Source organism: Microtus oregoni, unplaced genomic scaffold (genome assembly GCF_018167655.1).
Source record: "Microtus oregoni isolate MIOR12 unplaced genomic scaffold, Mior012 000034F_ref0000314, whole genome shotgun sequence".
NCBI lineage: Eukaryota > Metazoa > Chordata > Mammalia > Rodentia > Cricetidae > Microtus > Microtus oregoni.
In genome coordinates this window covers 22,006,115-22,018,964 of record NW_024543093.1, presented here as the reverse complement: position 1 = coordinate 22,018,964, position 12,850 = coordinate 22,006,115, and the positions used below count along the sequence as shown (strand labels likewise).

Below are 12,850 nucleotides of genomic sequence, written 5' to 3'. Positions count from 1 at the left end.
CTCAGGGCCAGTATTGGTACAGAATGTGGCAAAAATGTTTATTTTGAATCCTCAGAACTGTCATTTTGCTATCATAGTACCAAATTCAACTGCCATTTTGTTCATATAGAAAGGATTTAAAATGTAGAAAGAAGATTTTATTACTCTATTCCCCACAACTCATGAATGCATTCAAAAAATGTTTTCATGTAAAGCTGTGACCTAGACAATAGCACCCCTCCCCAAAAAAAGAAAAAAGAAAAGATGGATGCAGGTATTTCTGCAAGAAGAATTTCCTAATATTTAAAAATGCTCACATGTGCAAACACAAACAAATGTAATTTTTCACATGTTCACAAAAAGAATTATGCAGATAAAATAAATGCTACAAAATTTACATTAAACCAAACACTATTATTCATTTCTAAAAGAAATAAATTGGATAATTATTCATAGAAAATCATTTCAGCAAGATTTTTTACATGAAAATTGATGCTATTAAACCACGTCGCTGCAGCTTAGTGAACAACTATGCTTTAATGTCTGATTTATTCATGGATTCTATTCTTGGCATGTGGTATTTTTGGTATGTGATAATTTCTACTGAGCCAATTACAAAGGTCTCTGCTGACTACACCTTACAAAAATCCAGGCTTGCCTAATTTCTATTAAACTGTTAAATCCCATGAATCAATTACCATTATATTTAAGGGGCTTATATTTTCAACCCAGATACTTTCTCCTGAACATTTAAGGTTTCAGGTTAATGAATGAATGGATGAGGATAGCTTACAGGTTTTTCTTTCTAGCTTTGAACCATAGTAATATCCTGTTAGCTTTGAAATAAACTCTCAGAGGAATTACAGGCATATTGTGTGTACAAACGCCAGAGTGTAACTTAAGATTTTGTTTATTTAGACAAAAGTAAGAAGACCATGTAAAAGTCAATGTGAAATGTCTTCAATAGATTCTTAAAAAATCAGAAGTAGAGGTTTTTGATGAGAAAGATTTCTGTAAACTAATCAAATAATAAATGGTTCACTGTAAACTGTTTTGAGCTTTTATGCTGATGTATTTGTGTAGTCTCTGCAATTACAAGACATATTCACACCTTTTCCTCATTCAAGAAAACAATGACTTTGGGAATGCACTGTTATATTTTCATTTACCTTTTGGAGAAGAAAACTAAAGTTCATAGGAATAGTAACTAGCAGTAGTATGAACCCTATGTCTTAAATTCTAATAACTTACAGCATCACTACTACTTATCATGCATATAAAATAATAGAGCATAAAAGAGATTGCCTGTAAATAAACCTTAGTTTGCAGTGAACATCTGTATTGCTCTATGAGCCTGGCAATGACCTTGAGAGGATAGATGTCATATTTCCCTTGGAGTTCAAACACTAAGGAGTCACCGGTTAAACAACTGAACAACAGTTCTAATATAATTTTGATAGCAGTTACTTAAATTTAGAAAAAGCAAATCAAAGTCTTTTGGCTAGATATATAAGAACTACTTTATGATCCTCAGAGTACTTTCCCGGGTAAAAATCACATGGCCGTAGGAGAGAAGGAAAATCCACAGTGCTGCAGCTTTTACCAGTACATCCTATGTGCACACGGACATGAAGCTCATCTTGACATGGTCTTTGGTTACATAGTCTTTGAGGCTAATTAATTGACAGAAATAGGTTCTGTGAATATACCAAGAAAAAAAAGAGGTCATTTTTAATATTCCTGCTTTAATCATTTACTCTAATTATAATTATTATGAAGCAAGGTCTGATGTGCACAAGATTTTTAGTCACCATTCTTTGATACAAACTGATACTTTTATTAGTATTAAGGCATGCATATATATATATGTGTGTGTGTGTGTGTGTGTGTGTGTGTATGTGTGAATGCATTGTCCCCTTTAATTGTATACATGTATGCCATCTTTGTCAGTTTATAAAACATTTTCAACATACCTATTGTTAATATTGTTAACATATTGTTAATCTTCAGAGCAAAGTTCATGGATTTTTATGATGTAAGCATGTGGGAAAACTTAGGATGACCCCTGATTACTACAGTGTCACTTCTAAGAAACTTGAGTAGAATCAGAGCCCTCTCATCTGTTTTTTTTTTTTTTGTCTTTTTTTTAACCACATCTATTATTTGGATGACTGAAAAGGAAGAATGCATAGACACATATTATTTATAGAAATCATTGCTGTGATGATATTCAACAATGTGTAGAATAGTTACCTCTAATAATTATGTAACACATTTTTAAAAGATTATTGTGTTGAGTCAAAATCTAAAGATCAATGGCTAGTTTCCTCTTTACTCACATTATGAAAAACTAATATGAAATGAATGTCCCAGAATTTTACTAAGTTTTTTTGTCATGAAAAATGAGTAAAATCAAATAAAGCCTATTTAAAGCTTTAATCAAACAATGCAATACTAATTTATTAAAAATAACAGTAAGCACAATTAATAAAAACAACATAGCTTTTAAGAGAGTTGTGAACACACGGGAATGCTGCAGAGAGAAAAACAGGATGTTTTCGTATTTGTCCAGTGCTGCTTGACATGTTCATAGGAGAAAAAAACAACCAGGAGAGAAATAATTACTTCCATGTATGAGCTTCTGCAAACAGAAGGAATTCTGTTAGTATGGAGTGTAGCCTTTCTTGTTGAGCACTTATTATTTGCAAACTACTGTGATAGCACTTTTATTTCCTGCAAAAGTTCTTAAAAGTTTAGGAAACACTTATCATGTGGAAAGAAGAGAAAATAGGCACATGACAGGTTAATCATGTCTTCCTTGCAAAGCACCATACTCCCATTAAATAATGAATCCTGACTGTGGTTCTAGGCAGTTTGTCATCACTATTTTTCACCCAGAGAGACTATCCTTCTTAGAGTCTTATAAAAAATGAAATATTTAGGAAGGTCAGTATACTAATGTAAATATTCATTTATATATTCTCACCATCTTAAGACCCTAATTTTTGCCAATTTAATTTTTAAATAAATTGCTTACTTGTAAACATATACAAATGTAAGCACTGAATTCAAGTATTGACTAAATTCACTGAAAATATCCCCCATCTTGTACATGCTTTTAACAGCTTATTCTTTTTAAGAGTTCCCTGTCCTTTCATCGTTTTTCCAAATGACTCATTAGCAACCCAAGGTAGTAGTCATCTGCTTTCTCCCTCTAGAAGCTCAGAAGAAGCAATTGGAAGAGAGTATAGAGCTGATCCAAGACGAGTGTGTGTCAGAGAATGCAGACCACTCCACAGAGGAGCCTGCTGAAGGAGGGCAAGAAGCGGATGGAGGAGAAATGACTGATGGGGTAGAGGAGGACTTCGATGAAGATGGGGGTCACGAGCTGGTAGGAATGCCATGTTTGGTGTCCACATCTGTTGGGTGACAGCAATAGAATTGGACCAGAGAATCCATTCTAAAACAAGGAGTAAATCATTTGGGGCTACTTTATCTCTTATGAATATATTCAAAAGAACCTCAGCATGGTGCTTTGCACATAGCAAGTGCTCAATATATTTTTTTTTACTAATTTAAATTATGAGAGTGAAAATGAATGTAAAATATAAGTGCTATATATATAATACTAGATATATATATATAAATCCGGACTAGCTGAACATAGCGGACAATGAGGAATACTGAGAATTCACGAACAATTGCAGTGGGTTTTTGATCCTACTGCACGTACTGGTTTTGTGGGAGCCTAGGCAGTTTGAATGCTCACCTTAGGAGACCTGGATAGAGGTGGGCAGTCCTTGGGCTTCCCACAGGTCAGGGAACCCTGATTGCTCTTCGAGCAGATGAGGGGGGGGGGACTTGATCGGGGGAGGGGGAGGGAAATGGGAAGCGGTTGTGGGGACGAGGCAGAAATCCTTAATAAATAAATAAATTAAAAAAAAATACTAGATATACATAAGGTCCCAAATGAAAGATTTTCTTCCCCACATTCTTTATCATGAAAGAAAATATGCATTTGTTCAGTTAAGTAAGTGGACATAATATGCTTGTTACAAAAGCCATCTATTGCAAGACAAGTGGAACCTTTTTAAAAAACTTTTTTTTAGTTATTTTTTATTTAGCTATTTACTATGTCTATGCATGTGTACACGTGCTTCAACCCATGAGTCCAGATCACAAAACAATCTTGCTGTAGTCAGTTCTTTCTTTCTACCGTGTGAACTCTAGGAAAGACTCAGCGTGTCAGTCTTTAAAGAAAGCACACTTACCTACTGAGACATCTCATTGGCCCAGTTCCCCTTAGTTCAATAGTTTTACTCACTGGCAATAATCATGCACGCTGGCTTTGTAGCCAGTCATCCTCTCCACAAATGGCATGCCATAGGAACCCATTAGTATGTTGTCTCCTCATCATTTCAAACATCAGTGCCTCTTGTTAACCGATCGCTGTTGTTTAGGAACGTAGGTCAGACTTGATTCTTAAATGTTTCCTTTGTGCAATGCTGAAATTAGTATACTGTTTACTTCCAGGTACATTTTCCTTGACAACTACATCAGATAGACGCTTAGTAAAAAGATATTGCTATCTCATTAACCATGAGATTAAATAGTATATCTCAAAGAACTTGATTAGTAAAAGTAGAAAAAGTGTGTATATGTGTGTTATAGTGTTTTTTATACATGATTAACTTTCAATTGTATCTATAAATGATATTATGTATACATATATTTACTAAACAGAAATAATAGGTTCTTCCAGGATATATTGTATTCCATTTTATTTTAAAACCTACTGTTCCTTAAGTAATATTGTTTTGGTTATTATCCTTTTTGTTTGATATGATAGTAAAACCATCAACCAATTTAATGAGATTTTAGTATATGAGAATTCAATGTTTATTTTAAGACCCCACTTCATTTAAATGCCTTGGCACATTCATTAAACTTTTTTATAAGCTTTCAACAATCACCATGTGTTTTTCAAATTTCACTTCAGATTGAAGTTCTCAAAATGTAAGGTCTGTCCACTGCTTTTGAATTACAATGGATGGTATTGATCAAAGACGAGAAGGAAGGACAAAGGTTTCTCAGTGAAACCTAACTCAATAGCACACTTTCCCTGACTTGCTCTCTTCTGACATCTCTTTTAATATCCTTTTGAAGAGTCTGCCAGGGAGATTTGAAGTTACCATCCCTAATGGTTGCCTCTCTTCATTTGTTTCTCAGCAGGATTATGTATAACTAACTACTTCCTTTTCTCTGAGATTCCCTTTATTTACTAAGTCTTCATTTTCAATTTCTTTTATTAGATATACCACCTACTTTAAGTATCCAAGTAGGCCATAACTGTTGCTATCACTTTTCAAAATTGAACTCACAGAGTATCAGAGCTTTAAGCATTTTCTGCAGACTAAGGATCTCTAAATCCCCATCTGTATTTGTAAATGCTTCACCTGACTGACAGCACACTGTTAGCCACTAAAAATCTGAAGCAGCATAGTCAGAGTACTCTTGATTGTTTTCCCTCTCTCTTCTGATGCTTCTTCATTCTGTAAACACTTTCACCTATATTCACAGTTGTGACAGTGACAGGGATGAGCTCATTTTCTCCTCTTTCATTACTTATTAATTTTGCCACCAAATTGCATCCCAAACTGAGTTCTACATCCACTACAAATATGTTTGACCCAATCCACTTTTCTCTTTATTTTTTTATCAACTGGTTTTCTTTTCTCATATAATGGATCTGTCTCCTTCTCTGTTAAATCAGTCTATACAGAGAAAAAATATATTCATTTACTACTTTTCAGATAACATCATGTCCTCATTTAAAACTTTATAATGTTTTCATTACATTTAGAACCCAAATACTTAAATCAGGTAATGATATGTATAAGACTGTGGTAGGAAAGATATAAGGAAAGGGAAATTCAAAAAAAGTGAAAAAGTATTGAAACAGAAAGCAAGGTACCATCCTAGTCATCAGCACTTGCCTCAAGTAATATTCTTCCACTATAGGGTATCTGAGAATCTGGTGTCAGTGTCAGAGGGCACAGAACTTAGGCACGTAAAACGTATAAATTATGTCACAGATTTGCAGAGCCAGAAGGTTTTGAAAAAGCTAACAGAAAGGGAAAAGCATGTAAGACCCTTAATTTGCAAAATGCATTTAAAGACTTACAGTATTTAGAATGAGTTGATGTCAGAGATCAACCAATAATAGAGTAGTACTTTGTAAATATATTGGAGAACTTGCTAAAGCAAACTTCCATGTCCCATTCAGAAAGTTTCTGGTTACATAGGCTACAGAGAGTCCAATAACTGACAAATAAGGGGAAATGAGAACAACTGTTAAAAGAGTTACTGACTAGAAGGACTGTGCATTTGAACTTGATGAAGAAGGAAAGAAATATAGGAAGGGGCTGAAGTGGTAAAACTGTGAAACTAGTCTGATTCTTACCAAACTCAAGATTGGCTACTATCCACATGTCAGGACTGGACACTATCCACAGATGAAGCAAATAAATGAAAAGATGTGAAAGTATTACTACCAAAATATCCATGTAAGAAAGACAGAAGCTATAAGTACTCAACCCATCCTGGAAACATCAGGAACTTTTGGCTTGCATTGATGGAGAACTGTGGGAGAGAGGATTATGTGATTTAGGAACCCTTACCAGTCTGTGTGCTGTTGATTATTGCTTCTTCTGTTCTAGTCCCACAAACTAGCTCTAGAAACACCCTTGTCACATGAAGACACAGGCTAGTTCTTCTGAAGTATTTGCTCTTATGTAAGAGAGAGCTCTAGTTCACAAGGACATCTGCCTATGGGGCTTTTCATTTCCTAGAAACCAAGGGGCTTTAGGCTTTTAGCAAGGACTATAGACTTTTAGTTTACTTTTTCTGGGGAATTCTAGAAATACATTGTAGAAGTGACAGTATGCCTTTTAACTCTTGATATTTTAGTTTAATCCACAAAAGAAAAGAGATACATTAGGTATCACCAGTTTTGAGACAGATCCTCTTGAAACTTTGAACATACCAATATGCAGAATTGAGCAGAACTGTGACTCCCACTTAAAGGAAATAGATACAAAATGAAGGCAGAGATGAAAGGCCTCCATTCTGTTTTAAATACCATAGAGCAAAATGAAATGTTATAGCTTTTACAGAAAAGCAACTTTCAGAACCTTTCAAGGGGGAAAGAACAATTCCATTGTGTTTAAGGAATAGAAAAATGGCCCAAAGACAAGTAGCAAAAGGTGGAGTCTCACAATTAAAGACTGAGTTCAGAAGTATGGGTGGCACGTGATGACATGATTCATAGGAGGGCATAGTGAAAGTGTCAGGATCAAAAGTCACCACAGATGAAAAACTGAAGAACCAAGATCAAGACTGGATCATTTAAACCATTATGAGATCACTCCAACTATTCACAGAAGTAAACAATGAAAGTAGTTCCTGTGTTGAAAATAAAAATTTGTATGTCTGTTTTTAGTCCCAGATCTGTCACCTTCCAGTCAAACTGAATTACTTTAAAGAAATAACTTTGTTGAAAGTTAAATTTGTTGTGTATAACATAATAATATTAATTTACAAATTTATTCATATATTTGTGCTTGTACATATTTCTGTGTGCATATTTGTGTGTGCTGTTATATGCATGAGCCTATGTAAGTTCAGGTACAGCTGTATGGGAGGAAATATGCCTATGGATGATGAGAGAAATAGAGATCAATATTAAATGCCTTCTTTGATTTCTCTCCACCATGTATAATGAATGAGACAAAATACATCACTGAACCTGGTGTTCACCAACTGGCTACACTCTCTATCTCTCTCTCTACTCTCGGGTTAGAGTTACATTTCTTCCGTCCCTGACTTGAGTACTGGGGATCCCAACTCAGGTCCTTATGCTTGTTTGGCAAGACAAGTTATTTCCCCAGGTCCAACTTTGAAATCTATTTGGTTTGTCTATACTTCTGAGTGATCAAGTTTCAGAGAACTGACAGTTCTGATTAGACAGAGCCTGATCGTGCAGTCATGTGAATAAGATCAAACCTTGGTGATTTTATTATACCAACCCATACAGAAACTGAGGGATTTGAGACATTGTGACTAAAAGTGCTAAGAGTTTTGCTCTAAGTCTTTGTTTTATAATATGAAGCTTAGGGAGCTAAATAATTAAATCTTATTGTGTATGTCACTTCACTTTTTTTCTGGGATTATAAATGTAATGAATGTGGATGATTTTACTGTCGAGTCATTCTTACAGAAATAGAAACCATGGAGTTTAGAAAGTAAAAGAACAAAACTTCTCTTTTGCCGTAACAGAAGGCATTATACATGTGCAGACAGATGATACATTGTAGCAGGTGACAGAAGTCAAATACAATCTCCTTCCCAAATGCTCAGTTGGTAACTGAAGCAGAAGCACAATTTCATTCCAATACAGTGAACACAGAAGTAGGGATCCAATCTAAGCCACTTAAGGTCCACGACAATGAAAGGGAGGGATAGGTGACAGGTCATGTGTGAAACTGATGGGTATACTGACTGCCAAGCAACATCTACTGAATATCTACTGAATGAAATCAATTCCCGTGTGTCAGTCTAGTCATATAGCATTAGAACCCTACTGAGCAAAACACAGTACTGTCAAAAAGTGAAAAAATAAATGCATTGATTACTTCATGTGTGGAATTATGTTTCCATGAAGATGGCTTCTTGTCTCAAGTAGCTTAATGTCTTAGAGACATGGCACATTCCCCTCATGTACTAAAAAGCAAACTTTGTCTTCATTATTGAGAAATCATCTAAAGCTAAAAATGGTGCTACAGAACTCTGTGCCAATTTATTTATCATATAATTAAAAGCAAATTAAAATTTATTTAAAATTAAACACCATATCAATGTGCCTTACACACACTTTCAAAAGGCCACTCTATCCTTACCTGTAAATATATCTACTAGTAAACATTTATAAGGTTTTATTAAAGAATGACACTGAGCTTGTGCTGTAAAAGTAAAAAATGAAAATATTACTTCTTTATAGGATAAGCATTTTGCTTATTGTTAAGGCTATGGACCACAAGTATAAGAATGCATGTGAAGGGGTGATGGCATATATAAGAAAGAGCTCTTAGGAGAAGAATAGCACACATTGAGCTTTGTCACTAGAGAATCCTGGCAAGAGGTGCTTGGAACTCTCCCTTGAAAGGTGACAAATTAAAGAGACAGCAGTGTTTCTGTCAAAGAAAAACTTTTCTGATTTTCCTTCATTGTTCTCATATAATTTAAGAAATACCTACTTGAAACTGAGAATACCTTAGAAGTCTTTGGAGGTGACTTAGTAGGTGAGAAAACTTCCTGAACATCTGTGATGACATGGATTCAGACTCTCCGAACTTCTGTAAAAGCAGCCATGATTGTGTGCACCTGTAACCGCAGTGTCTGAGGCACAGTCAGGATTGATGGGGTTTACTGGCTGTCGGCCTTGCTCTAGGCTATGTAAAATACTCTTCCTGAAGCGAACAAAGGCTATGTAAAATACTCTTCCTGAAGCGAACAAGACAGAGGATGCTAGTGAAGAGTGTTGAAAACACCCCTGTGCCCTCTGCACATTCATGGGCATATACTCACACACATCTGCATATATGACCCTCATTCCACCCCTGACACACATACAAAGAAAATGTAGGTTATATATTTTATGTGACAGGACTGGTAAATTCAAACCTAAGTGGCTCCTTTTTCTTTTTCTTATTTTCATCAAACTTACATTCTTCTTACAGAAATTAATAATATCACTAGTAAAAGCAGCAAGAAAAATGCTTAGTCATCAGCCAACTCAAAAAGAAAGAAACACTCTGCCCAAGGGCAACACTTTTTCTGGCCAATTTACTTCTAATACCTAGTGATTGCTAAAAGCACCAATTGAGTTCATATATGGAAACAATCCAGGAATTAGTGCTACAGAGAACAATCATCAATGAATGGCCTAGAAAAGTTATAGAAAGCAAAGTGTTTGAATAAATTAAGGAGAATTGGAGTTCTTTTGAATTCTACATGCAATGACTTTTGCCTTTGATGATTATAAGTAACCTAATCAGGGAATTCTAGTAAGAATCAGAGAAATACCTAGCTAGACTATGTAGTAGTTAGGCATGCAAATTGAGTACTATATTGTAATTCCTCTTTAAGTATTTAACAAAGCATTCAACAAAGCAGTAAGCCACCTGAGTCTTCCAGTTATTAAATTCTACACATATTGGAAAAAGTCTGACCACAATCTAATTCTGTAGTTGAAGGGAACTCAAAGTAAGCATTGTGGTAAAACTATTGGAAATCGAAATGCACAAAACATGCAGATCAATATTCTTGTCCTTTGTTTATAAGAAAGTCACAAGTTATCTACTGTTGAAACATCTTTTTCCTTTTCATGATGAAAACATTCACTTGGACGTTCTCCTTGCTTGTTTCTTTTGTTATCATTTAAATTAAAATGTTAGCAAGAACGAAATGAAGTTATTAGAATTATAAACACAAAAAAGTATGAAAGTTGTTCCATAATCTGTATAATTTAGTCATAATTTTCTTTTAACTTGAGATCCAGGGAATCTTACCTTAAAGTATGTCAGTCTTCACCATGCAATAGCTCCTGTTCATAGATTAGAGACTAAGGAATAAGGGAAGACATCACATATTCTGAATAGTGTCATGATAAGAAACATAGATGCCCATGGCCCACTGGCCAGTTACTATGCTTTCATCACAGGAGTGAGATGTGACTTGGCTTTTGATGACACACTTGGGCTGTGCTAGGTAAATGGGCCTATATGAGGGCAGATGTGGAATGTTACTGTTTAAAGTGATGAGGTTGGATGCTGAATTGACAAAGAGAGGACACATGATGGTTAATTTTGCTTGTCAACTTGATTGGATTAATAAATGCTTAAGGTACTTAAGTTCAGCCCCTGAAATCTGTACAGGACCTACCCAGATACCAAATTCTAGGCACAAAGGATATTTATAAAACAGAGAGGCTGCATAGCAACAGCAGCAGCAGCAGTAGCAGCAAGCAAAAACAAACAAGAGAAAAGAAAAGCAATAGAAATAAGAGAGGCAACAGGAGCAATAGAGCAAGAGAGGGTATTTCTGCAGGAGTGGGTTTTAAGAAGAAAGGGGCATTGTCTGAGGTTTTCTGTCCTGCCCTGTTCCTGCAATCACTAAGTCCCAGAGAAATCACACAGAGTTCTACATAAGTTATAAACTGATTGACCCATTAGCTCAGGCTTCTTATTAACTCTTATAACTTTAGCCCATTATTCTTGTCTATGATAGCCACTTGGCTTGGTACCTTATCCAGCAAAGCAGTCACATCTTGCTTCTTCTGTGGCTGGATCATGACTATTGACCAAGCTTTCCTCTTCCCAGAATTCTCCTGTTCTCATTGACCCACCTCTACTTCCTGTCTGGTTGTCCCACCTATACTTCCTGCCTGGCTACTGGCCAATCAGCATTTATTTAAAATATAATTGGCAGAATATAGACAATTGTCCCACAGCAAAGAGAGTCTGTGTTAGGTTGAGTTAGTAAATCCTGATTAGAAATACTAGCCAAATAATTAATTATAATTGTTGAATCTTAGTGTTTTTACTCAGGAATGAGTCAGTGTCCAAATAAGAGAATAAAGTCTGGTGGCTAGCTTTAAAAATGTACTCTAACAGTTTTGAGCAAGGAATAGGGAATAGAAGAAAGGGAAGGCCTGCCAAAGTCATGTCTGCCATACAAAGGCCTACTAAAGACATTTCGATCCCATCTTTTTCTTTTATTATGGTCCCTGGGTTTTGGGTGAGTGGGTGTTTTCTCTCTGGCTGGTTCCCGACATTGGTACACCATTGTTAGGGCACCCAAGAAAGCTGAGTTTCTGGACAAGGTCAGGAAGACCAGTCAATGTCTAGGTTCTGTGACTATGGAAGTGTAGTCTTTCAGGATGGGTCAGAATGTAGCTTCTGAGGAAACAGCTGGGGCTGACACTGAAGTTGTTGAAGCAGTCAGCCATTGATTGTCTGTCTACTGGGAGAGACTGACCAAATCAAAGGTAAAATTAGGGATTTCTGGGGGTGGTATTTTATTTTGAAATTACACTTAAAACATATAAGTTCATAATATTGGTATTTGGGAGCAGAAGTATGAAGTCCAGTGAAAGTGGAAGATATTGCACCTATAGGAACAAAAGGCAGGAAAACTGAGGATGTTAGTTTGCAGGAGTACTTATCTGGAATGCATTTGAGAGTTCAGAGAGGAACTAAGAAAATACAGATTAACTATATAATATTAACTGTGAAACATCTTTCATCTGAAAGCAGGGTCTGGTTGTGTTGGGGAGAATACAGTCAAAGAGCCTTTCCTTATATCAGAACTGTTTTCCTGGGTTGTACAAGTCAGTTCTGAAATTGAAATATTTTAGGAATATGGGTAATTGGGACCCTCTTAACAAAAGGTATATCACTAGCAAGAGGAACTGCAGCTAACAAAGGATGTTGAAGAAAACCACAAAGCAAGTAATGGGAGGCACTGAAGTAGGTGTGAGTGAAGTTTAGGAGAAAATGAATCTGATGACCTGGACCCAAGTGATGTGTTGGCCATGAGTGTGTGTATGTACTCTGTGTGTGTGAGAGGGGTGGTTAGATTTAACTGGGAGTGTAGGGTTTGTTTAGAGTATTTGATGTATCAGGACATATAGACAATCAAGGCATAAAAGGGAGGCAGTTTGAAGTGGATACTTGACAATCATTTGAGCAGAAGGGAAGTAAGAATGTGAGAAGATAGATGAGATTTATGTTGTTTGGGAATAGTTGGCATC

General features: G+C 35.8%; 1 protein-coding gene across 10 annotated transcripts in view; it reads left to right on the top strand.

Annotated features, from left to right (window-relative positions):
• Ralyl (RALY RNA binding protein like) overlaps nucleotides 1-12,850 on the top strand; it is an 816,282-nt gene that overhangs the window by 758,481 nt on the left and 44,951 nt on the right. For 8 of the 10 annotated variants that reach the window (XM_041630372.1, XM_041630373.1, XM_041630374.1 and 5 more), the window contains one exon: nucleotides 3,198-3,370. The exons of the other annotated variants lie outside the window; for them this stretch is intronic. In XM_041630372.1, coding sequence (XP_041486306.1) covers nucleotides 3,198-3,370 — 173 coding nt within the window. The remainder of the gene's footprint in view (nucleotides 1-3,197; nucleotides 3,371-12,850) is intronic. 10 annotated transcript variants of the gene reach the window in all.